General features: G+C 30.4%; 3 protein-coding genes across 4 annotated transcripts; all 3 read left to right on the forward strand.

Annotated features, from left to right (window-relative positions):
* Positions 1 to 467: 467 nt before the first annotated feature.
* Positions 468 to 2,422, forward strand: LOC133780193 (uncharacterized). The gene is made up of 4 exons (XM_062220063.1): positions 468 to 1,039; positions 1,114 to 1,394; positions 1,986 to 2,060; positions 2,142 to 2,422. Exons 1-4 carry the CDS (start codon positions 468 to 470, stop codon positions 2,420 to 2,422), a joined length of 1,209 nt encoding a protein of 402 aa, XP_062076047.1.
* Positions 2,423 to 5,832: 3,410 nt separating this feature from the next.
* Positions 5,833 to 13,253, forward strand: LOC133778635 (cellulose synthase-like protein G3). The gene is made up of 6 exons (XM_062218622.1): positions 5,833 to 6,595; positions 8,390 to 8,539; positions 8,762 to 8,887; positions 9,417 to 9,860; positions 11,210 to 11,557; positions 12,396 to 13,253. The coding sequence occupies exons 1-6, from the start codon at positions 5,945 to 5,947 to the stop codon at positions 12,951 to 12,953; spliced, it is 2,277 nt and encodes a 758-aa protein (XP_062074606.1). The 5' UTR covers positions 5,833 to 5,944; the 3' UTR covers positions 12,954 to 13,253.
* Positions 13,254 to 15,236: 1,983 nt separating this feature from the next.
* Positions 15,237 to 26,700, forward strand: LOC133778636 (cellulose synthase-like protein G3). 2 transcript variants are annotated; one of them, XM_062218623.1, is made up of 6 exons: positions 15,237 to 15,897; positions 21,218 to 21,367; positions 21,657 to 21,782; positions 22,279 to 22,722; positions 24,621 to 24,968; positions 25,895 to 26,700. In XM_062218623.1, exons 1-6 carry the CDS (start codon positions 15,259 to 15,261, stop codon positions 26,450 to 26,452), a joined length of 2,265 nt encoding a protein of 754 aa, XP_062074607.1. In that variant the 5' UTR covers positions 15,237 to 15,258; the 3' UTR covers positions 26,453 to 26,700. The 2 variants fall into 2 exon arrangements, with proteins under 2 accessions (XP_062074607.1, XP_062074608.1); XM_062218624.1 differs by lacking the exon at positions 22,279 to 22,722.
* Positions 26,701 to 27,913: the final 1,213 nt, after the last annotated feature.

The following is a 27,913-nucleotide window of genomic DNA, read 5'->3' on the forward strand; positions in this document are numbered from 1 at the left end:
CACGCATGAGTAATACTTTATTATTTTTCAATTTAATCACTCTCTAATTTTTTTCTTTTACCCTAGTTTTCTATCTCTTATTTATTTTTTTGCCGCCAGCGAAAAAGGGTCCTATATTTAAAAAAAATATTATTTATGATTTTTATCTCCGAACTATTACATATGCATTATCGTGCTCCATGATTTTTTCAGGCTCCCCGATCTATTCATAGTCATTTAAATTAGGACTTCTATCTAATTCCATTCATTTTTTGTAACGGGAGGATGATGTGACATTGTTTTACATGATTTGGAATGACACGTGGAACTCTAAAAATGTGAGTTTGATATTATAGATAAAATAATAAAAAATAAATAAGAATAATTAGTTATAAACCGACTTTTACAACAAACTTAGAACCCTAGTTTCAATTTTCCCCCTTTCTGTCGACTTTGAAGAAAAATTGTTGCTGCCTATTTCTCAATGGATGGTGGTCGAATTTTTGAAGAAGAATGGAGTAAACTCAAATGAAGAAGAATGGGCCCAGAATTTCCAATTTAGACAAGGACAGAATAAGAAATTTAAAGGTCGTCAGCAAAATAGGCAATCTGGATTCCAACAACAGCCACGATGTCAAACTTGTGGAAATAATCATTTCGGGGAGTGCAGGCTTCTAACTAAGAGCTGCTTCAAATGTGGTAAGGGGGATCATTTTATCAAAGATTGTCCATTGATGAAGAACCAACAAAAGAAGGATGAACCTCAAAGGACAAATGCTAGGGTGTTCACAATTACTCAAGCTGATGCTGATACCGATAACTCTGTGGTGTCAGGTGATATTTTTGCATCTGGTATTCTCACTCATGCATTAATAGATTCAGGTGTCACGCATTCATTTGCATCCTTGACATATGTAAAAAGGTTGGGTAGATCGTGTGAAAAATTGTCAGAAGTTTTTAGTACAATGTTACCATCTGGAGAGATTTTGTATTCTACTCATTGGTTGAGGGGGGTTCCTATTTGCATTGATGGTAGGAAATTATATGCTGATCTAATAATGTTAGAGATGCACGATTATGAAGTGATTTTGGGTATGGATTGGCTTCAAAGTATAATGTCACTATTGATTGTAGAAAGAAAACAGTGATATTTAAGCCTTCGAAGGAAGATGAGTTTATGTTTACTGGAACGACATCAAAAAGTTGCATTCCTTTAATTTCTGTTATGAAGGCCAGGCGACTATTGAAAAGTGGATGTATGGGTTATCTCGCCAGTGTGGTTGACACTTATAAGGAGCAAAAGTTAAAACCAGAAGATGTACCGGTAGTTAGAGATTTCTTAGAAGTGTTTCCAGAAGATTTACCGGGATTGCCTCCTGACAGAGAAATTGAATTTGTGATCGAGCTACTTCCTGGTACAGCCCCTGTCTCCAAGGCACCTTATAGAATGGCACCAGCAGAACTAAAGGAATTAAAGATACAGTTACAAGAACTCCTGGATAAAAAGTTTATCAGGCCTAGTTTTTCACCATGGGGAGCTCCAGTGCTATTTGTGAAGAAAAATGATGGGACAATGAGAATGTCTATTGATTATAGAGAACTGAACAAGTTGACAGGCAAGAATAAGTATCCACTTCCTAGAATTGATGATCTTTTTGATCAATTACAAGGAAGAGGAGTATTTTCAAATATTGATTTGAGATCTGGGTATCACCAATTAAAGATTAGAGAAGAGGAAGTACCAAAAACCGCATTTCAAACTTGGTATGGCCATTATGAGTTCCTTGTGATGCCATTTGGATTAACCAATACTCCAGCTGCATTCATGGACTTGATGAACATGGTGTTTAAGGACTACCTTGATAAGTTTGTAATAGTGTTTATTGATGATATCTTGGTGTATTCTCGATCCAAAGAAGAACATGAGGAACATTTGAGGTTGACGTTGGAGAAATTAAAAGAAAAACAACTCTATGCCAAATTTAAGAAATGTGAATTTTTGCTAGAGAAGGTGGCATTTTTGGGCCGTATAGTCTCAAAAGATGGTATTTCATTGGATCCATCAAAGATTGAAGCTGATAGTAAATGGAATAGACCAACAAATGTTTAAGAAGTAAGGAGTTTTCTGGGATTAGCAGGCTATTACCGAAAATTTGTTGAAGGATTTTCCAAGATAGCAATGCCATTGACACAACTGACGAGGAAGAATCATAAGTTTGAATGGACTGAAGCTTGTGAGAAAAGTTTTCAAGTGTTGAAGCAAAGATTGGTTTCTGCTCCAATACTTACTATTCCATCTGGATCAGGAGGACTTGTGATTTATAGTGACGCTTCAAAGCAAGGCTTAGGGTGTGTGTTAATGCAAAATGGCAAAGTCATAGCTTATGCTTCTAGACAATTGAAGGACTATAAACAGAAGTCTCCAACACATGATCTGAGTTGATAGCAGTTGTTTTTGCACTAAGATTTGGAGACATTATCTGTATGGTGAGAAGTGCAAAATATATACCAAGCAAGAAGAGGCTTTTACAATGGAGTTTTCTGGCTATATCTGGACAGAGTCTCTCCCTTTTTTTTTTTTCTCTCTCTCCTTTCCTGTTGTCCTCAGCTCATATTTATAAGCTGAGGGGGTCATCGGGTCTGGGCCACATCCGACCCGGGCCCATCAGAGGAAAGTGTAGAGGGGCCCTTTCTAGTGAAGGCCCAATACAAAAAGATATACAATGCACATAATACAAACCAGCTAAGGCCCAATCTAGTTGACCTGAGACACCAGCCTTCGCCCGACAAAACGGCGCTTGGGCTCTGATCACTTCGAGTCACGAGGCTGATTCAGGAGACAAGACCGACCAGGGTACTTGGCTGCGCAGTCCTGACACATCAGTGGACAATCCCAATGCTGCCTTTTCTGCAGGCGAAAAGTGGGGGGACAATGCCCACACGAACTGAGGCGGTCTCAGGATCCTGGGCGCCCGGCCCTTCAACTGGGGAGGAGGCGATCCAGGTCCGTTTACCTTTGGCCTGCTACATTTACCTCGGGCCCGGATCATTCAAGGCTCCGGGACGGGGAACCGTAAGCCGCGACGCCCCGGGCGCCCCGGACATCCTCGGGACATTCCAAGCTGAAGATGAACCCGGAGGGACATCCCGGACCCTTCCAAACGGGCCCAATCTGGAGTTCCTGGGCCAGGCCCGAATGCCGAGTCGGTCCACTGACCGCGGGCCAGTGCGAAGGCCCAAAGCCCTTCCAGGAAATGGGGATAACACCACCAAAATGCCAAAAATCACATTTTTATTCCCAATATTTTTCACTCAAATATCAATTCACTCTTCCCTATTTTTCTTACCTAAATAAACATTCCTAATTTATTTTTTTTACCCTAGCTTTTCACTAATCTTTTACCCAACCAAACATTTCATCTTTCCAATACTCTTACACTTACTCTATTTATCCTACCACTTCCCAACACAATTAAATTAATCAATTTATTTATTTTAATTTGATTAATTTAATCTCCATATTTTGCCTATAAATAGAGTCTTGTAAGACCATTTGGAGGGCTCTTCTTCATCTTTTCAACATCTTCTACACATATTTTTCTCTCTTATTTTCACTATTTTTTCTCTACCATTTTCATCTTTTGAAGAGCATGTCAAGTATGTTATTTTGTAATTTTTATCTAGTTATGAGTTTCTAATCTTTTTCAAAGATTATTAAGATGATGATAAAGCAAAATGTAACTAGATAGTATTTTTTGTTGTATGTTGATTTCCTATTTGTACAATATTGTTTATGGATTTTTCTATCAAAGATATGCATTTTTCATCTATGTTGATTGTTAAAGCATATTACACTTAGTTCTTCATTATGCAAAAATATGATATTCTTTGATTAAATGTTTTTCATTAAATTGTTTACATCTAATTCTTAGAGCATAAGTATCATATTTTGCCTAAATATAATCTCTTTGATTTTTTGTAGTTTCATTAGGTTGTAACACAACTAATGCTTAGAAATCATATCCTATATAAGTGAAGAAAAATCCTACATTTTTTAAAGTAATTTGTGCTTGAATAGAAAATGTATTTTGAAAAAAGTATAGTGTGATTTATTTCAACTATATCTAAACTTGGGAATCAATACACTTATAAATACTATTGAACTTGCATTTTGTGGATTCTAATATCTTAATAATCTTATTTTACATATCTCATTTTAAAACCATTTTTCTATTTAATCTTAATTTTTTTTATTACTTGTCTTTTATTTTTCTAATACAAAATCTCATCAAATATTTAGAATTAGGTTAGAATATTCTTGTTTTGTTTGAAATAGTTTCTTTTGATGTTAGTCAACTCCCATGGGTTCGACCTCGTACTTACATGAACATTATATTCCGAAACGATTCGTGCACTTGCGAGTTTAAATATTAAAACATACCCGTTTTGGGTCAAACACGTGGCTAAAAGTGGTGGCCGGAAAGTACTCCTGCGTCGTCGGCAACAGTAGCACGCAGAGGAGAGAGAGAGAGAGGCTCGGGTAAAAAGAAAGGCTAAAACCTTTTATTTTATTTTATTTATTTAATTATTTAAATTACACTTGAATCTAAAATACTAAAATTCTTTTCAAATAAGCTCTTTAGCAAAACTTTCTTAATTTTATAAAAATCCCCAATTAAAATTATATGACATTTGGGTCCAATACTTGACTACTCAAGTTTCTCTCTCTTTAATCTCATTAAAAACATAAAATGATATTTTAAACACTATTTTTCCATTACTATTTCTTAAATTTGTAAATTTGTACATTTTATGTATTAAAACTTTGATTTATAATAAAAAATGTATAATGAAAATATTGGATATTAAAGTTTATATATTAATATCATAAAAATGCTAAAAAAATTATTGAGTCCCTAATGCTCACGGCCCGCCACCCTCAGAACTCTCGAGGTCCGCCATTGCATCTCATAGATTTGGTGTTGCTCTAGTTCGGTGGTGTGGTGGCAATGCTTCATATCCATGTCAATAATGTCTCCATTTAGATGGTGGTGGTCATTTTGTGAGCATGGGATGGTAGATGTGCATTTGTATTTTGTATGAAGTTGTTTTGTGGATTTCTAATATTGTGTTGTTTAGTGTATGTTTTCTAATTTGCTTTTTAGGTATTATGTTTTGTCACCTTTGAAAGATTTTTGGTTTGTGACCATATTTGGGATAGTATATCAAAACTCTTTTATGAAGAAAAAGTGAGATTTTTCTCCACCCAACAAGGAAGCTTGATTGATGGAATTTCATTAGGGTTTTAAGCAGAGCTTCTGAAATATTTTTCTATTTAGTAAATGGCCAATGTGATATATATATGTGATTAAAATAAATTTAATTTAAATAAACATTCTAAAAAATGTAAGAAACATTTATGCTAGTAAATAATTAATAAACATTATTGGATAAACAGAAAGAAAAACATGAATAAGAACAACCCTAGCCAATATATACTATATATAACAAGAAAAGTACACTAATACTACTAGTCAATTTTATTTTTGGATGCCTTTGCACAAATTGATTTGATAGATATATTAGTCTATTTTAGCTGCAATTGGACAAATTGATTCGATACAATTCTTTCATAAAACACAATCTATGGAGTGGACTTCCTTTATATATATTATATTATCTTGTATAGTTGTATTAATATATATATTCCTCTCTCTCTCGAACTTTACAAGAGACTATTATCTCCACCATAAAAATATTTAATCTAGTTTCCTACAACAAAATTAAATAATTCATATTTTAAAAATAATAATAATTTTTTGTAATAATTAGAATCCAATGATATGTTACACGTGAGTAATGCTCTGGCACGCTTACAAAAATCAAATCCATTGATGAAAAATCTTAATATATATTAGTACAAGTAGTACCTTATATGTCATTGTTAAATTAGTTGATAAACAAAATGGAGGCTCTACGACGTCGTTTGAAAACCACCGGAGCTCCTCCTCTCCACAAGGCGGAGCTCTCCCGACTCACCATCCCTAACCGAATCTTCGCGGCGGTTTACGCCTCCGCCGTCGTCACATTACTCTATCACCACGCTGTAACACTAGCGTCACTCCTCTTCCATTACTCTACAACCACTAAGATCTCCTCGTTGTTCATTTCCACCGCCTTTCTCGTATCCGACGTCGTTTTGGCCATCGTATGGACCACAACGCAGTCGTTTCGAATGCGTGCGATCCACCGTCAGGAGTTCCCGGAGAATATCAATATTCTTCTCAAAAGCAAAGAGTGCGAGGAGGAAGAGTTTCCGGCGATCGACGTGTTCGTGTGCACGGCGGATCCGTACAAGGAGCCGCCTATGAACGTGGTGAACACGGCGCTCTCGGTCATGGCGTTCGACTACCCGGCGGGGAAGGTTTCGGTTTATATTTCCGACGACGGTGGCTCCGCTTTGACTCTCTTTGCTTTCATGGAGGCTGCTAAGTTTGCTGTTCACTGGTTGCCGTTTTGTAGGGAAAACGACGTCGTTGATAGGTGTCCCGAGGCCTACTTTGCTGCTGCCAACCTTTCTTCTTCTTCTTCTTCTTCAGACATTGAGAGGATTAAGGTATTAAACACACCAAAATCTGCAAAATATTTAATACTCTTTAAAACATTTTTTTTTTTTGCTTTTTAACAAATATACATATAGAGAAATATATTGACTATTTGATACACAAGACTAATTACAATTTACATTATTTTTAAAGAGTGATGATGATGTGTGTACACATAATTTTCACTAAATTCAAATAAGTGTACACATATTACACTTATATTGTAAGTCATTTTAACTAAGATCGTTGTTATTTGGGATTGTTAGCAATATTTTAAATACTTATTAAATTTAAATAATTAGGATTCGATATTAAATTATAACAATAACGATATATTATATTAACTGCTCGTGGGGTAGGTGGGGTAGAACAGTAGTGCTAACTCACAATTCTTTTGACATCTACCTTATATATATATATTAGTTGATTTTTTGTTCATATAAATAGGGTTGTCATTTATATTTTAATTTTAATTTTGAATATATATATTAATAAAAATATATTTTTTAATGTCATAATTTTATTTTTTGTTGTTTTATATTAAAATATTATTAATTTTCTTTAATTAATTTACAAATTTAAAAAAATATTTTTGATAAAGGTAGTGCCTCGAACTTGTTTAAAAGGAGTTGAGACGATATTTTAAATGAATAAAAACCAATATTCATTTTTTTATAGGGTTTATATTATTTTGGACCTTGTATTTTGTTTAAATATTTATTTGGATCCTGTATTTTTTATAAATAACTTTTTAGATTATGTGTTTTAGTAAAATGATTCAAGTAGAATCCTAAATTCGATTTTGGTCAAAGTTTTTTTAGCTAAAATTATCAATAATTCATCAAACTAACAATTTAAAATAAAAACAAAATTATTTTGCCTAATAACTGTATTATTACATTTAATTTTTTCTTTATCAAAAATAAAATTAGAAATATTTAAATTATTTTACAAAACATAAAATTAAAAAAAAAAAGTATTAAAATAAAACTTCTAAAAAGATTATAAGATAAAAGACAAAATCTAAAAAAAAAAAAGTACAATCTTTATTTGGGGCAATGTGAGAAAGAGTGGAGATGAGAAGTAATAATGAGTAGCCAAATAAGTGAAAAATACATATAAGAAAGAGTAGGATTCGTCGTTTGTGGCAGACCAATAGGCATGGGTGAGATTTGTGTCAGCCAATAATTGGAAGTAACGGACACCAAAAGCTGCTCTTTCACCATACATTGTTTTTATTTTCTCTTCAATTTTTCTAGAGAGGGTCAAGCCTTTTTGGACTTTTCTTTCTATTTATTTATCAACTTGGGAATATTTCCCAATTTATTTTTATTTTATCAATAACTTAGTCTACTTGATTATTTAAAATATTAAAAATATGCCCTCACCTACTTTTAGAAAGAAAGATATTATTATTGGTGTATTTTAATATTAGATTACACATACTTTAGTTTGATAAATATTATATCGCTAATTAACTATAAAATATCACATCATGTGATATTAGACAATTATAAAATCATTATAAAAGATAATGAAAAATATAATTCTTAACACTTTCTTATAGATAATTTATTTATCTGAGCATCTCGCCACTCTAGGTTCTTCTAACATTTTTACAAAATAACTATTCAATCGTAAAACAGTGACGTATCAGTGTTTTTTAAAATAATGGGTTTCAGTTTTAATAAATGTGATTTGTTAGGTTAAACTGTAACATCACTGTATGTAATATTTGAGTGTGTATTTTGGGTGCACATATAATTACTTTTTTAGACAATATTATTATAAACCATGTGTTGCAGACCATGTACGAAAGCATGAAAGTGAGAGTTGAAAATGTGGTTGAGAGGGGAAAAGTTGGTGATGAGAACATTACCGGAGAAGATGAACGATTGGCTTTCAACAAATGGACGGATGGATTTACACGACAAGACCATCCTACAGTCATCCAGGTCATATAATATTATTTTCATTTACCAAACAGCACATCATCTAATTTCTAAACATCAATTGGAAGGAAAATAAAAAGTTATAAGATTGTTAATTATTTGAGATTTTGATGAGTAGTACATTTTGATTCAAATTTTTTTTTTAAAATTGCTCTTATAAAAAGTAATCAAAATTAATTTGAATTTGAAGCAACTATTTTAATTTGAATATGTATAAATTAGCAGGTAATATTGCATAACATTAAAGATAAGGATACTTCGGGTCATGCAATGCCAAATCTCATATACGTTGCTCGAGAGAAAAGAAGAACATCAGCTCACCACTTCAAAGCAGGTGCCCTTAATGCCCTAGTAAGTCTCCATTTCAAACACATCAAATATATATATTTTTTATGGAATATTTGCGGTAAAAGTATCCAAATTATTAAGTTTGTAATACTTAAGTATCCAAGTTATTTTTTTGTGGCAAAAATATCTTTCGTCCATGTTTTGTTGTATCCATCAGTTCCAACCGTTAAGTATGTTTGTGACATGATAAAAGTACAAAATTAAATGAATATTTATGGTAAAAGTATCTAATTCAATATATATGTGCAGTCAAAGTACCAAAATGATGAGATATTTGCGGCAAAAGTATTTAAATTATAAGCAAATTTGACATCACGTGGCAAAATAAACAACTGCAGCAAAATATGAACGGAAGATACTTTTGCCGACAAAAAAATAAGTTGGATAGTTAAGTGCTACCCATGTAATAATTTAGATACTTTCGCCGCAAATATTTTTTATTTTAAATTATTTTTCATTTTATTTTTAATGATAAATGAGATAGAAAATGCCTTATCTAATTGTAATTTTTTATTATTATTATTAAATATAGATTCGAGTATCAGCCACCTTGACCAACTCTCCAATAATCCTGACCCTTGATTGTGACACGTACTCCAACGATCCCCAAACCCCTATACGAGTTCTATGTTACTTATTAGACCCAGAAATTGAATCCCAAGTTGGTTACATTCAATTTCCTCAACGATTTCGTGGGATCAACAAGGATGACATTTATGGTTGTGAACATAAAAGATTATACACCATTAATCCACTTGGAATGGATGGGCTTTTAGGCCCAAATTATGTGGGAACTGGATGCTTCTTTAGAAGGCGAGTGTTCTTTGGGGGCCCATCAAATCTTGTGTTACCAGAGATGAATGAGCTAAGCCCAAATACAGTTATCAACAAGCCTAAATGCTCTGAGCAGGCACTAGATTTGGCTCACCATGTTGCTGGTTGTAATTACGAGGACAGAACCCAATGGGGCTACAAGGTTAGTACTTTTTTTTCCTCAATAATTGTTAAGGGGTACTATTTGTCTCCAATATCACAAGAAGATGATATATCATTATTGAGTAATGATATGTGCACAAAAAATATGCACTCAAACATTACAACGTGTCGCTGCTTTTTACAACGAGTAATGATATGTGCACCCAAAATATGCACCCAAACATTACACACAGTGACGTGTCACTGCTTTTTAAAACAGTGGGTCCCAGTTTTAATAAATGTGATTGGCTAGGCCAAACTGCCACATCACTGTGTGTAATGTTTGAGTGTATATTTTGGGTGCACATATCATTACTCTTTTACAACAGTGTCTCAGTTTTAATAAATGTGATTGACTATGGTAAACTGCCACATACTGTGTGTAATGTTTGAGTGTATATTTTGGGTGCACATATCATTACTCATCACTATTAGTGCAATTTAATATCGAGTCTCACATATGTTGTATCGCTAATCAACCATTGAGTGCCACCTTATGTGGTACTGGACACTTAAAATGCCAAATACCAACACTATTTTCTTTTCCTATGTGAATGCATGTGATTTCTCACTAAGTTTTGTACCTATAAAATTTTAAATATAGACTATATGGTTCATAATTATGGGAAGGTAGGGCTAAGAATATAAGATATTCACCCATGTCCTACTATGTAGTTACTAAAAGTTAAAATTACTCTAGTTTAAAATACTAATGGATAGTCTAAAGAAAACTAATGGATAAATATGCTACTTGTGCATATATATATACTTTATTTTCGTCTATATTACCTGATGACATGAGTATATATATAATTTTTTAGAGTAGTATGTGAACATAAATCTTTTTTTGCTCTAATGTTATTTTGTGAAATAATAATATTTTTTTGATAATTCTTTGAAAAGTGCCATTCTTTAAAAAACAAGTTCATTTTGCCAAACCCTTTAAAAGTGTGATAATGGAATAAGTTTATCCTATTACTTAATATCTACACAAAATATCCAAATATGGAATTAAAAGAAGAAGAAGAAAAAGAGATAAGTTAGTTCTTCTCCATGTGTGATTTTTATCGGTTACAAAACTATTTATGGACGAGTAACGACATGTGCACCAAAACATTACACCAACTGACATGTCAGTTTCATTTAACCAATTAAATTTATTTCAGGTGAGACCCACTGTTTTAAAATATAGTATCACGTCAGTTGATGTAATGTTTTGGTGCACATATCATTATTCTTGATGGATACATCGCCCTGTATAGCACAATTTTCATAGATGTGGAGCCCTAATGATCAATGATTATGCATAACATTATTACTCTATTTTAAGCTGTAATGATCAATGCATAGGTGGGTGTAAGATATGGAACAACATCAGAGGACATTTTCACAAGTTATCTTGTACAATGTGAGGGATGGAAAGGCATTTTTTGCAATCCAAACAAGGCAGCATTTTATGGGGATTCCCCAATCAACCTTTTTGATGTGTTGAGCCAGCAAAAACGATGGGCCACAGGCTTACTTGAGATCCTTTTTTGTAAATATTGTCCATTCACATTCGGCACCAAACATATTGGCATTCTCATGAGCTTTACATATGGTCATAATACATTATGGCCTATTTGGTCAATTCCAATTACCATATATGCATTTCTGCCTCAACTTGCTCTCCTCAATGGAATCAATGTCTTTCCAAAGGTAATGTGTCTAAACCATTCTCTGGTGAAAATTTATAATTTTTTTAAGAGAAATTTGTGAAAATGACCTATTTTTTTAAAATGATTTTACACTCTTGTTTATTTTTTTATAATTTTTTATAAAATGACATCTGTCTAAAATTTTCGACTAGCTGTCTAAATTATGAGAGATCATTTTGCAAAGAAGTATTAAAACTAGGCTAAAGTGTAAAATGACTTTAAAATATTGGTCATTTTTTCAAAAGACCATTTTTTTAATGATTCTTACAAAAAGACATTTGTATGGTGTCAAGTAATTTTGACAAGGATGCGACGATGATCAACCTCCTACTTGTTTTGGATCAAAGAATGATTTATTTTTTTTAATAAGTTATTTTGCATTCTAGTCTAGTTTTGATAGCTGATCGAATTTGAAGACAAATGTTAGTTTGTAAAAAAAATATCAAAACTAGGCTACAATGCAAAATCACTTAAAATAATAGTAATGTGTAGTATTACGAAACCACTTATATTATTAGGCACCGCATTAATACAAAGATGGGTCTACATGACAATTAAATATTATGAAACCACTTATATTAATGTGTAGTATTTAACAATAGGAATGCCCTATAGCAACACTCAGTAAACATTATATTTGAATTGTTCATTTGCAAATGAATAAAAAATTGACTTATCTATGTAAAAAAGACTATTTAATCTCAAATAGATAGCAAACACATAAATATATAGATTATAAAGAGAAACATATTTCATCATTTTTTTTTCCATTTATTATGAGTTTCTTTCTTGCCTAAATAACATAACTCCTTCATAATTGATGGCACATAATTTTACAGGTTTCAGAGCCATGGTTTATTTTATACCTATTCCTATTATTTGGAGCATATGGTCAAGACCTCTTGGACTTCATCATATATGGAGGAACATTCCAAAGATGGTGGAACGATCAAAGAATGTGGATGATAAGGGGTCTCTCTTGTTTTCTCTTTGGTTTAGTCGAACACACTGTGAAATCCTTAGGGTTTTCCTCGATGAACTTCAACGTAACAAGCAAAATAATCAACACTGAACAGAGCAAAAGATATGAAAAAGGCGTCTTCGAGTTTGGACATCATTCTCCAATGTTTGTGACACTGATAATGGTTGCAATAATCAACTTGGTTGCTCTAGTTTGGGGTATCAAGCTTGTACTTTTAGGGGGCAAAGTTGTGTTTGAGGAGCTTTTCATGCAAGTGATTATTGCAGCCTTTGCAGTGGTGAATTGCATGCCTATTTATGGTGCCATGTTTTTTAGGTGTAGTGATAAAGGAGGTGTTCCTACTAAAACCACTTTGCTTTCAACATTTTTAGTCTCTTGTCTCTTTGTAATAACTTTAGTTGCTTTGAAGAACTGAAAAGTGACCTCAAGGTAATTGATTTTGAGCGGATAATCACTTTACTCTTTGGATGAATTGAGAATAGAGGAAAGAGTGTTGCTATTTGACAGCTTAAGATGTCCAACACCACATGAGATGACACCCTATGATTGATTAATACTTATTAAATTCAAATAAGTAGGACTCAATATTGGATTGCGTCAATAGCGGTATGTCACCTTCTTGTGGTGTTGGGCATCAAAATGTAGACATCATTTTGTGTTTTGAATTCTCCTTGTAACTTATAAAATATATAATAAGAAAAAGTCTTACATTAAATATTTTTTTGTTTTTGATATATCAAATACTATATTATTATTATACATATTTGTCTTAACATAAACTATGTTTTAAAAAAAATAGTATCTATAAGTTTGTGATTGGAAAAGGCATTTTTTTTCTTTTATATAAATATATATAATTATTTGGCATGTCTTGATTAAGAAGATGGAATTAGTTACTCGTGGTTATTTGAATGTTGCAGTTGATTTTTTTTTTTCTATGTATGTGAGAAAAAAAATATTAGTCTATTTTAGTCATATATATACATATATTTGTATACCTCCTAAAGAGACTAAGTTATTTACCTATTGTATACAGGACTGGCCTGGGTGGTATGAAGTCTTATACAAAATATGCTATTTTTAATAAAATTATATATAAAATGATATTTTTCAAATTTTTGGGAACTTTCGTGTATGTAAAAAAAATGACATTTAAAAAAAAATGTGAGTATCATGTGAGGTATATAGTCAACCTTACCAATATATATTTAAATATAGTGATGAAAAATTTATATTCTATTTGGTTCAAATAAATAAAAAAAATTTGAGTTTTGACAAACCATTAGTTTAACAAAATACTACGTATTAGGTTTCAAGTTTGAAGTTTGAATCTCCACTATAAATCAAGAGGAAATAAATTGGAAATAGAATTATAATTTTTTTTCTTACTATTTGAATATACATGAAGATGATTACATAATTAAATGATAAAAATTATTCAATTCAATATAAATCTTCAACACGAACTTAATATATTATGTCATCTCTCATTTGACACTACTAAAAAACACATTTTTAGGACACATTTTTAGAACACTCACCTAAATGCGAGTCCTAAAAAAGCCTCTTGGACTTTTTAAGACTCATGTTGCGAGTCCTAAAAACTATATGTGTCCTAAAAGTTTGAGTTTTTTTTTAAACAAATAACTCCTGTAAGTTTTAAGTTTGAGTGTGTCCTAAAAGATTGTTTTTAAGACTTGTATTGCGAGTCCTAAAAACTTATGTGTATCCTAAAATTTTAAATTTTAAAAAATTTCAAATTCCCTTCAATTTTTTTAACAAAAGTTTTATTATTATTTATTAAAAAAACAAAAAAATCACTCAGCCCATTTCTCTCTCTCTCTCCTCGATTCCCTCTCTCTCTCCCTCTATCACCTTGCGTCGTCACTGCCAACGCCGAACGACCGCCATCTCGTCTCCGGCCACCGCCACGCACCAGACCAGTGGAAGCGCTGTCCCCCGAAACCCCCGACCCCCGAAGTTGGAGACCTCACGCGCGGCCTAAGGCCCTCAACGGGGCACTTGAAGTTCGGTCGTTCATGGGTTTCTCCCAAACTTTTCGAGCATATTCCCGCCACCACGAGCTGAACCACCACCACCATACTCCTTGCTTCTTGGGCTTTAAAACCCAATAGTTTGTTTTCCGAACCACCACCTTTGAATGGTGGCACTGCCACCGTCGCCTGAGTCCCGCTGCTGGAATCAAAACCCACCAATTGATTTTTTTAAAATAAAAAATAAAACTTTTCAGGAATCTGCGAGTCCTCAAAACATTCTTTTAGGACTCACATTGTTGTTAGGACTCGCAATTTAAGTCATAAAAAATTCCAGTTCTTAAGGCTCTCAAATAGATGATTCGCGCCTCGCAAGTCCTAAAAAGTCTTTTTTTGTAGTAATGTGATATTATTATTATATAGTTTGTAACATAGTTTTCAGTGCAATAGACATTCATTCATAAGATATTAATCTATCTTGTACGTCTCTCTGAATTTCACAATCACAATTCACTACCAGATTGGACCAGTCTCCAAAATAACAAAAAATAAAACCATATATTTCTAAATAAAATACAATAAGATCGACCTTACACGTGTGCAATGCTCTCGCACGCTTACGGAAATCAAATACACCGAGAAATATCTTCTGAATTATTTTGTAAATATATACTCCATCCCCAATCCAAACTTGTAATAATAATATTCTTGTTAAAACAAAAAAAAATGGAGGCTCTACGACGTCGTTTGAGCACAACCGGAGCTCCTCCACTCCACAAGGCGGAGCTCTCCCGACTCACCATCCCTAACCGAATCTTCGCGGCGGTTTACGCCTCCGCCGTCGTCACATTACTCTATCACCACGCTGTAACACTAGCATCACTCCTCTTCCACTACTCTACTTCCACTAAGATCTCCTCCTTGTTCATTTCCACCGCCTTTCTCATATCCGACGTCGTTTTGGCCGTCGTATGGACCACAACGCAGTCGTTTCGGATGCGTCCCATCCACCGTGAGGAGTTCCCGGAGAAAATTAATACCCTTCTGAATGACAAAGAGTGCGAGGAGGAGTTTCCGGCGATTGACGTGTTCGTGTGTACGGCGGATCCGTACAAGGAGCCGCCTATGAACGTGGTCAACACGGTGCTTTCGGTTATGGCTTACGATTATCCGGCGGGGAAGGTTTCGGTTTATGTTTCCGACGACGGTGGCTCCGCTTTGACCCTCTTTGCTTTCGTGGAGGCTGCTAAGTTTGCTGCTCACTGGTTGCCGTTTTGTAGAGAAAACGACGTCGTTGATAGGTGTCCCGAGGCCTACTTTGCTTCTGCTAATCTTTCTTCTTCTTCGGACATTGAGAGAATTAAGGTATTAATTAAATTAAACTCTAAAGTAATTATATTCTTGAAAGTTTTTGTAGATACTTTTCATCATCTTTAGAAGGCAATTAGGTTTAACGAGCCTAATTAATAGAACAATCATTATTAGAATTTGATTAAATATCTCTACATCAAAAAGTGGGTAGAATAATGAAATTTTGTTGTTTTAACGGAATTTTTCATTAACATTAAAGGAATATTTTAAATATTTACCAGAATATATTTTAAAATAAATTAAAAATATATTTATTAATTGAAATTCAAATGTTACAAAATATTATTATAAAGATAATATATAATCCTAATTTTTTTTCTAATTATTTTAATATGAATTTAAATATTATAAAAATATTATTATAATAATATTTAATACAAAATTAGACATTTAATAATTATATTAATATAAATTTTAATATTATAGATATTATTATAATAATAATAATAATATATAACACATAATCTTAATTTTTAATAAAAAAAATTATCATTTATATTTTAAAAAAACATGTTATCATATTATATATAGTTTTTAAAATAAATTATAAATAATATTTTAATTTAATTTTTCTTTTGATCTGTTTATGCAAATTTTTATATGTAATATTGTTAATTAATTTAAAATTTATATGATAATAATCATACAAATTTAATAAAAATAATTAATAAATTTATAAATAAAACTAAACAAACCTATTTGTATCTAATTATTATGTATACCCTTCACTTATTTTCAAACGGCTTGTTTATATGAATAAACATAAAAATAAAATATAAAAAAAACCTATATAGTATGACAAATAACACAAACTTTGGAATTGGAATATGTAAAATGGGTGTTTTTTTTAATGGAAAATGAAAACTATAGAATGTGAGAAGTGTAGAATTCTTGACCATTGAAATAATGGTGAATAGTGATTATAGCTATATCTATTTGATGAGATAATTTTAGTTTTAGAAAAAAAAAATACAAATATATATTATATAAAAAATATATATATAGTGTAGGTCCTCCTTTGTGACAGTCCAATTATTTGGTGAATGTGGGGAAAGAAAGACAAAAAACCTTAGCGCTTTCACAATGGACTATTAATTACTTATTATCCTCTTATTCTTATCACAACATGGATTCTTATCACAACATGGAGATGAGATGGAGATGTGGTTTGAAGATCGAAGTAAAAAATAATGATATGTGCACACGAAATATGTATTAAATTTTACACACAATTATTTGATATTGTTTTTTTTTACAATAATGAGTCTCGTCTTAAATTAATATGATTAGTTGGAAGTAACTCTTACGTAATTATATGTAATGATTTGATGTATATTTTGGATATGATCATGTCATTACTCTTAGGTAATTTTGATTATGTAGTAAGTAGAGAGGGAAATAACATTATTATATAAGATTATACTAGTATTCAGGGTCAATCGTGATATTCTAATATAAACTTATTTTATAGAGCAATTTCGATATGTTTCTAAAAAAAAAATCTTACAAGTAAACTAAATGATATCTTAAACATCATAAAATTAGTAACATTACCAAAAAAATTAATTGTACTAACTTTAATAATAAGTTATATGCTATAGTTTTATACTTTATTGTAACTTATTAGTTTCTTATATATGTTTGAAAGTATCATAAATGTTGCTATAAAAGAATACGTAAAAGTATCTTCAACAACAAGACAATACAATATAACTTAAAAATAAAATCATGGTTTGAAAGATGACTACCGAAAATACATAACCAAAATACATATGAGATAGTGTTATCTTAAAGTGAAGTTTTTTAGTCCATAAAAAAAAACTTTTTTATGAAAAAGTAATTAATTGATATCTTATCAGCATCATAAGATACCAAAATGTAGCTTTTTTAAACTTAGAAAAATAAAAAAAAATTGGGAAGTGAGATTTTCTCATTTTTTCCAATTCTGGTAGTGATTATTTTAGATTTCGGTATATGGTGATAATGTGGCACTAGTATTTGTGTAAATAATTTGGTTAAATGTACTTTTGTAAATACTTTAAATTCTAGGTATTTAAATGTCAACTTCCATAAATTAAACAATTTGTAAATTTTCAAAATTTATTTGAACACACATTCTAAAATTTTGTTAGACAAAAATAGCCATCAGAAAATAATTTAGTTTTAATTATGTTTTACCTAAATAATTTATTATTTAAAAATATTAAATCACTTTGCACTTCTTAATTAAAAATAATAACTTTTAAAAGTTTATTATACATTAATATTGGATGATAATAGAAATAGATATCAAAATTATTATCTTTATCATTATTATTATTCATGTATAAATTTCTTATTTAAAATTTAAATTAAAGCCCTAATTAGAATATATTTAAATTTGGATGGTAGACACTCTTGTCGTTCATATTTTGAAAATAAATCTTCATGATCTTTCAAAATATATTATTTTCACTTTCTAAAAATAAAATTACCCACTTTTAAAAATATTTTTAAAAACTTTATGCTTATTTGTCCGTTATAAGATGATACATTTTAGAGAATTTATTCATTTGGTACCTTATGTTTTTGCAAAGTATCATTTTGGTACCCTCTATTTTCAATAATACTTATATAGTACCGTATATTTTAAAATTATACATATTTGATACCATAGACTCAGATTTTATAGATAAAATTTTGTCAATATGATTAAACTATCATCAGTTATATGTAATTAAGTAATTAAATTTAAATTAAAAATTTACATAATTGACAACAGTTTGATTAAATTGGTAAAATTTTATTAATTAAATTTGAGTTTAGGGTACCAAATATATACGATTTTAAAATACATGGTACTATCTGAGCATTATTGAAAACAGAGGGTATCAAAATGATACTTTACAAAAACACAGAATACCAAATGGTTATCTACCCTAAATTTTAATATAAACACACCAATATAGGATAACAAAAATTCTTTCTAAAACTTATAATAAAAACAAATATAAGCGACATTCATTCATGAATTATCAATCCAGTTTTGAAATAATCACTAAATAGAAAAATCATAACCATATGCAACAAAAGTCACTAATGAAACTCATAATAGACTACCTAAGAATAACAAAATTTCTTCCTAAAAGTGATCTAAATACCAAGTTATATCTCAAGTTGACATAAGAGACAAAGTTTGCTAGTTTGTAGCCACTTAATAATACACTTTTCATGATATTTGTGTGCACAGGGTAATACGACAGCTTCCAAACCAACCAAAACGTCTTCCATACGAATCGAACATAACACTTGATCATCCTTAATACGCATTTTCTCCAATCTTTTAATTGAACTTTCACTTACTGCCACAAAATTAATAGTAGTATCATTCATAGCATAATTGTTGTCGTAATTATTAAACAATTAAGGAAGTAGTTCACCAATCAAAATAGTAATTTTCACTTTTATACTCAGATGAGTGTTTATGTTGTTCCACATCGGTATTTAACTTGTTCGAGTAAGAAACTTATAGTATTTTTAGCATTAATATTGTCTTCCATAATCAATGTCTCGTGTGAAAAATATAGATCATTTGAGAAGATTTCACTAGAAGTACAAATAGAGGAATAACACTTTCTAATCTAATTGGATTTGGCAATAACTCATAAAAAAGATGACTAAATATTCGAGGAGCCATTTAAATGAGATTGAGATTGTGAGGCGGTGCCGCTTAATTCTCATTTTTGAAATATTAAAATTTAAAATGTCTCAAAAGTAATAATTTAAATTTTTAATTGAATGCAATCTTTTGCTTTAAAAAAAATGTACCTTAATATGCGGTAACTTTAATTTTCTATCTTAAGTTTATTATTATTATTATTATTATTATTATTATTATTATGATAGGAGTTAAGAAGTGATAGTTGTGATAATATATATATATATATTTTAATTTTGGATACATATATACATAAAGTCAAGATTATTTATAAAATATATATGCACATAAAATATTTTTTTATGTGGTTAGCTATGATTTTCTTTTTTATATTTCCACTATTGTAAAGTATTATTGTAACTCTCTGCTAATTAGGGTCTATTACCAAGTGTGTTTAAAATTAGGGCTTCCCCAATCAGAGGCTCAGCCTCTCCAAAATACCAAACACGTGTCGCGGCCCAGCCTAAGAGGCGTCGCGGCGTGCCCTCGCGACAGAGCCCTCCTTGGCTACCTTTGGTTCAAGAGGGTCGCAACCCGACCCCTTCGAACCTAGAATTCTGGGTTTTTCCTTTAGCCGAACCCAACTAAATTCAACCCAAACACACTCAAAACTTCAATTCAATCCCCATAACCAGTATAACACTTTTCCAGCAACAAAACCTAGCTAACTACTTGATTAAAAACTCATTAGAAATCCAAAATTTACCCTCCAATCTCAAACATGCAAATACTAAAGCTTCCAACAAAACCACAGAATTATCATGAAGAAATTCAAATTCAAGCCCTTACCTCTGAGATGATAACACCCTTGAGCTAATCCCCAAGTTTCATAAGCTTAACCCTTCAATTTCCTAAGCTTGATTCCTCCAATTCCTCAAAATTCTTAAGCTACCAAGAAGCGGGAGAGAAAAAGTAATTATGTTTTTTATTACTCTGTTTAAGCTTTCCCTCAGCTAAAGAAACATATAGTTAAATCTCTAATTAGGCACAAATGACCTAAATGCCCCCATGCCAATTCAATATCTCCAAAGCCCTTCAAGGGCAATTCCATCAATTGCCACTTCCCGTGAATCCCCGAGTGTTCCTCTAAATCCCCAACTATCTCAAAATAATAATTATTTAATCTCCCATTACCCAATAAATCCCAGCAATGTACTAAATTACCAAAATACCTCTAAGCTCACTCAGAGCCGGGTATTTTACCCCGTTGTGACTTTTCCACTAACTTGCTCACCAGGATCACCACACGTTGAGTAACCCAAATATATCCACATAATAATGTGGTCTCAATCACACAGACGCAAATTTACAATTATACCATCAGCGGGTCAAATTACTAAAATGCTCTTCTTATAAGAAACATGCTCACATACACATTTAATATTTCTAAATAGGCAAGCATAATTATATTATAATATAATTCACATAATGACATGCTCATACTATACTAACACATAATTAAAACAATTATTACCTCCCAGCCCCCTAATCAAAGCACTAAGTCATATTAGAGAATTTGGGATGTTACAATAATTATCTTTAGTGATTAATATTTCTAAGTTATTAGTTTTATTATTATTATAAATAGCATTATTGTAAATCTTATGCATGATTCAGATAATGTATGAAAGCATGAAAGTGAGAGTAGAAAATGTAATTGAAATGGGAAAAGTTGGTGATGAAAACATTATTGGAGAAGAAGAACACCAAGCTTTCAACAAATGGACAGGTGAATTTACGCGACAAGATCATCCCACAGTTATTCAGGTCATATTCTAAGCATTATATATATTTATTAATATAATAGTAATACTAAATTTTAAACATTAAATGAAAAACATTATTTTTATTCAAATTTTAAGACAAATGATATATTTTTTTAGTCATTTTGCACTATAATTTTTCTTATAATTTTTTTTAATGGAAAATGGTTATTGAGACACACTCGACATCCTTTCTAATATATATATATATATATTCACAAATTACTCTAAAAAAATTTAGAGCTTCAAAACATATTATAACATTATATATTAATTGATATATGTGTTGACAGGTTATATTGCACAAAAGTAAAAATAAAGATATCACAGGTCATGTAATGCCGAACCTCATCTATGTAGCGAGAGAGAAGAGAAGAACTTCGATCCACAATTTCAAAGCCGGTGCCCTCAATGCCCTAGTAAGCTCCCATTTTTATCATATTTTATTTTTGGAAAATTCTAGAGTGCACCTTATGTTTTTGGGAGCACCGACGCACCTTTTCTATGTTTTCAGTACTTGAATGATTTTCGGTATAATTTTTTTTTTATGATCGTGTACATTGTAATTATTTTAAGCTTCTTACAAATTTTCAGGAAATTCTGAATAATTTACAATATCGAAAATATGGTTCGAACATGTTATCTTCCACACGCATAAGACTATTTGAACATTGTTTTCGGTACTGTAAACTATTCAGAATTTTCTGAAATTTACAAGATTCTTTAAATAATTATAATATACACGATAATTAAAAAAAATCGTCGAAAAATCATCCTGGGATCAAAAAACGGGAAAGAGTGCCCCGGTATGCCGATTTTTAGAGTTGCACCCTAGAAGTACCCTTTATTTTTAATGAGAAATAAATTGCTTTGTTTGATTTTAATTTTTTTTTTTTCAAATCTTTTTAAATGAAGATTCGAGTATCAGCCACAATGACCAACTCCCCAATAATTTTGACCCTTGATTGTGACACCTACTCTAATGATCCCCAAACCCCTATGAGAGTCCTATGCTACTTTTTAGACCCAAAAATTGAACCCCAAATTGGGTACATTCAATTTCCTCAACGATTTCATGGGATCAACAAGAGTGACACTTATGCTTGTGAGTTCAAAAGATTGTTCACCATCAATCCTTTTGGAATGGATGGGCTTTTGGGCCCAAATTATGTGGGAACTGGATGCTTCTTCAAAAGACGGGCTTTCTTTGGGGGCCCATCAAATTTAGTTTTGCCAGAGATGATTGAAATAGGCCCAGATAATGTTGTCAACAAGTCTATTCAATCTAAACAAGTATTGGATATGGCCCACTTTGTTGCTGGTTGCAATTATGAGTACCAAACCCAATGGGGTTATAAGGTTAGTAACCTTTTCCCTTTTTTTTTTCTTTTAGAAATTTCCCTTACATTCATAATAGTTAAATTTTTAATAACAAAAAAAAAACCTATTTTTGTGTTAAATTTTATTGGGTTTATACCATTTATACCCCTAGCAAACCATACCCTACCAATTTTTTCAATGCGTTACCCAGTTATGAGTAGGTTCTTGTAATAATATTAATATTTTACGTTTAATTAGTTTTATTTAGAAAAATGTTTTAATTTATTTTTATTATTTTTTAATTAATATATAAATTATAAATAAATAAACAGTGTCTTATATTATAAAAGAAAGACATAAACATATTTTAAGAGAAAAAAATTAACCAAAATATTGTCTATATTTTTAAAATAATAAAATAAAAAGATAACTTTTATTTGTCTTTTTTTAAAATAAAAAACAGTTAAACCAAAAATCATTTAAATAAACATTTGTAATATGTAAAGATATGGTAAATTCTAGTTTTAAAATTAAATAATTTTTTTTAGTTTACTTTAAAAAAAAATTACATATAAATTTTAATAAAATATTTAAAAAAAATTATAAATTATAAATTATAAATATGAATTTAAAAAGTTTATTTGATCAAAATTTAATTATTTAATTAAAAAATTTTAAAGCCAACAAAAAGTTATATATAAATATATATTATATAATTAATGGCTGGAACAGTTAAAATAAATAATTTCTACTTAAAAAAAACTAAACAGCAAAATAGGTATATTTATGTCTTATTTCACTATTACTACATATTTGTATAAACAAAACATATTAAATGATAAAATAAATAATTAATAAAAAAAAATTAAGCACGTAAATAATTTTATACAAAAAAGTATATGTTCATGTAAACTTATATATTTATATAATTTCGACATGCTTATTTAAATTCGTGGTTGATACTTCGACCATTAAATTTACATTTACGTGCGTAGATTTTTTTTTTTTTAAAAAAAAAAAGAAAAAGAAAGAATCACTTTGGTCCTTCGCATTTTATGATTTTAGTAGAAGAAAAAAATCAATAAAATATTTTTATCTTTATTTTATTATAATTAATAAAATTTAAACTATATTTAATTTTTTTAATAAAAATCTCACATGACAACTTTTTTAATAATTATTTATTATTGTTCGTATTTTGCGTTTATAATTTTGGAATTTACATTAAAAATAAATGATATTGTCATTGATTTTGAAACAAAAAACAGAAAAATAATTTTGATTTGATTTTTTTTGTTGTTAGTGTGGTATGTTGTTTTTCCATTAAATCTGAAAAATTACCTAAGAGGCATGACATGTGTTCTATTTGAAATAATAGCTACATGCATATACTTTAGTACTTGTATGGATATACCCATTCTTTAGAAAATTCAATAAAGAAATGATACTTTGTAGAATAATAGAATAAAAATATCCCATCATTCTTTAACTATTTTCATTATTAAATACAATAAACAAAGCTAAATGGAGTTTTCACAAAATATCCAAATGGAATTGAATAAGAAACTATTGGTCCTTTCTTGTATTATTTTTATCAATTGCAATAATTTTCAAATTGTGTGATCATACACAACAATTTTCATAAATGTGTACCACTAATGATTAATGATTATGCATATAGTATTGTTACGGGTACTATAGGGTGTCCAATACTATTTGATGTGATATACAGTAAATGATATAGTTTAACAACGAATAAAATACCACTAATTGCAATATAGGATTCGATATTAAATTGCATCAATCGTCGTACCGTATTAGGTGTTGTTAGACACTACCATCGCATCGGTGCCCCATATCGATATTCTTATGCATAATACCATTTATCTAATTTGGCTAGAATTTAAAATTTGTGTGATTTAATGAAAAAAATTCAGGTTGGTGTAAGATATGGATCATTAGTAGAGGACTTCTTCACTAGTTATCATCTACAATGTGAGGGTTGGAAAGGAATTTTCTGCAATCCAAAAAGAGCAGCCTTCTATGGAGATTCCCCTATTACCCTAATTGATGTGCTGACTCAGCATAAACGATGGGCCATAGGCCTACTTGAGGTCCTTTTCTCTAAATATTGTCCCATTATCTTTGGAACAAGGTTTATGGGCCTTATTATGGGCTTCGCATACAGCCATAATTCATTGTGGCCCATTTGGTCCATTCCTGGTGTCATATATGCATTTCTACCTCAACTAGCTCTCATCAATGGAGTCTCTGTTTTCCCAAAGGTAATGTGCCTTAATCATTCTCTATATATTGTATATGATGATCATGAGCATAGCACTTGTTTTGAGCTAAAATAAAAATTTATGGTAAGCCTTATTTTTCTATACACAATATATTCTTATTAGGGTTTATATTTTTTTTGAACCATGTGTTTTGTCTTATTGCTTGTTTGGACTATGTGTTTTGACAAATTACTTTTTGGACCCTATGTTTTGTAATATGGCTAAAATAGAACCATAAACCCAATTTTGATCAATATTTTCTAAACTAAAATCACAAATAATTTACCAAGTTAACAATTCAGAACAAAAATAAAATCATTCTGCTTAAAAACTGTGTTGTTATATTCAATTTTTTCTTCATTAAAATTGAGTTTATGTTTCTATTTTAACTATTTTACAAAACATAGGATCTAAAAAGTAATTTGTCAAAATACAGAATTCAAACAGGTAATGAGACAAAACACAGAGTCCAAAAAAAGATAAACCCTTATATATCTTGAATTGTTTATGTATATGCAAGTTGTAGATGACATTATTTTTTAATTTAGTAAAAGTTGCAAATTTTTACCTTAATTTTTATTGTTGTAAAATTATTGTGTTACAAACTTGTATACAAGATAATTTTTTAAGAAAAGGTAAATGTTTGACGGTTGTCATATACAATTATATTATAAACTAAATACAATGTTCACCAATGATATTTCTATAAGTAACATTTACCCCTTCATTGTCTTCATTACAAATTGAAATATGCTAAAAAGGGGTATAAATGAATGATATAGAGAAACACTTTATTCACTCGATTGATGTCAAGGGCACTTTAAAGTGTCAAATAGTAACACTCGTATTATTTCTCATTTCTTTCACGTTCATTAGTAATCGTTCTAATAAGATTGATACATATTATCTGACACATTATTTTGCAGGTTTCCGAGCCATTGTTTATTTTGTATATATTTCTTTTCATGGGAGCCTATGGTCAAGACCTATTAGACTTTATCATAGATGAAGGAACATTCCAAAGATGGTGGAATGATCAAAGAATGTGGATGATAAAGACTCTCACTTGTTTTCTATTTGGTTCAATTGAATACTCATTGAAATCCTTAGGCATTTCCTCACACAATTTCAATGTCACGAGCAAAGTAATTGATTTTGAACAGAGCAAAAGGTATGAACAAGGAGTCTTTGAGTTTGGGCTCCATTCTCCCATGTTCGTGACCTTAACAATGGCTGCAATGACCAACTTGGTTGCGCTGGTTTGGGGGCTGAAACTTACATTTTTGGGGGACAAAAGTGCCTTTGATGAACTTTTCATGCAAGTGATCATAGCAGCTTTTGTGGTGGTGAATTGCAAACCTATTTATGGTGCCATACTTTTGAGGAGTAGTAGTAAAGGAGGTATTCCTACCAAAACCACTTTGCTTTCCATGCTTTTAGCCTCTTCTTTCTTTCTATTAGCTTTTTTTAGTTTCACAATCTAATAAAAAGTTAGGAGATACTCTGGTGCACCCCCCAAAAAGGGTATGTTGGTGCATCTCTTTGGTGTTTTTGGTTTGGGAAGTATTTTTAGGGAATTTTTTTTATGATTGTATGCATTGTAGTTATTTAGAGTATTCTGTAATTTTCAAAAAATTCTGAATAATTTACTGTGCCGAAAATAAGGTTCAAACAGATTATTTTTCACTCGCATAAAAAAAACAGTAAGGGATGCAACAAACTATTTGAACTTTGTTTTCTATATTGTAAATTATTTAAAATTTCCCAAAAATTTGTAGGATACTCTAAATAACTATAATATACACAGTCATAAAACAATTGCGCCAAAAATACTTTCCAAGCTAAAATCTAGAGAAGGTGCACCGATGTGCTCCTTTTTTGGTATACCAGAGAACTACCCAAAAAGTTATTCTCATGGGAGTGTTACCCATTCTAAAATACCATTTAAGGTTATTGGTTTTCTATTGAATTATAAATATATAAACTTTCTAGAATAGCATGACATGACATGCTTGATGTATAAAAATTAGTTACTTGTATAATTGTAAATTCACGTATTATTATTTTAGCTTTTTTTTTTTTAAGTTTGATTCTATATGGATCAAATAATATTCTTAGTTTTGACCAGTACTTAGTTTAGTGATTACCATATACATTTAGGTCAAGGTAAGGCTTCATATTTTTTCCTCTATTGAAATTTATTTAGTTTAATAAAAATTACCCATCAATAAAAGTAGTATTTTGAAAAAACATTTTCCCCATGCTTACGGCTGTCTCTCCATTATTCAAGTTGTTTTTTTTTGTCTTGTTAAAATGTCAATTTTAAGATATATATATATTTATAGTAGGGAATTTTTGAACAATAATACGTATCTGGTTGGATTTGTTGCACTTAAATGCTTATATAAAAAATTTAGCGATAATAATACCTAGGTTACTCATTTAGTGCACTAGTTGGTTCATGCCGTTTTGTGACAGTTAAGTTTGATTTTGAAGATTACGTGTCAATTTTTAATTTATTGGAAATAATTAAATATGTGAAAAATAAATTAATTGAAAAAAAAAACTATTAGAAAAAGAAAGAAATGCAAACTTATTTTTAAAATATAGAAATATTTCATTTTTAAAAATTTACATTAAAATTATACAAAAAAAAAATGCTGCGCTTTAACATTTATGTCAAGTATTTATTATAAAATATTATCAGAGTTGCTGCAAATAATATCTATAAATTTATATTATCAGAGTCAAATATGAAGTTATTATACATTGAGATTATTTTGGAAAAAAAAAATTAAGTTATAATTGTTATGTTGTTTTTATTCAAATTTTAAATAGAAATATTAGCAAAATGATCATTATGTAATTATGCTTTTGTGTCTTATTAATATAATAAAGTTTAAATTTGTATGTGTAAATTTTCCAAAAAAACAAAGCTAAATACT

The sequence above is a fragment of the Humulus lupulus genome, chromosome 5 (assembly GCF_963169125.1).
Source record: "Humulus lupulus chromosome 5, drHumLupu1.1, whole genome shotgun sequence".
Lineage (NCBI taxonomy): Eukaryota > Viridiplantae > Streptophyta > Magnoliopsida > Rosales > Cannabaceae > Humulus > Humulus lupulus.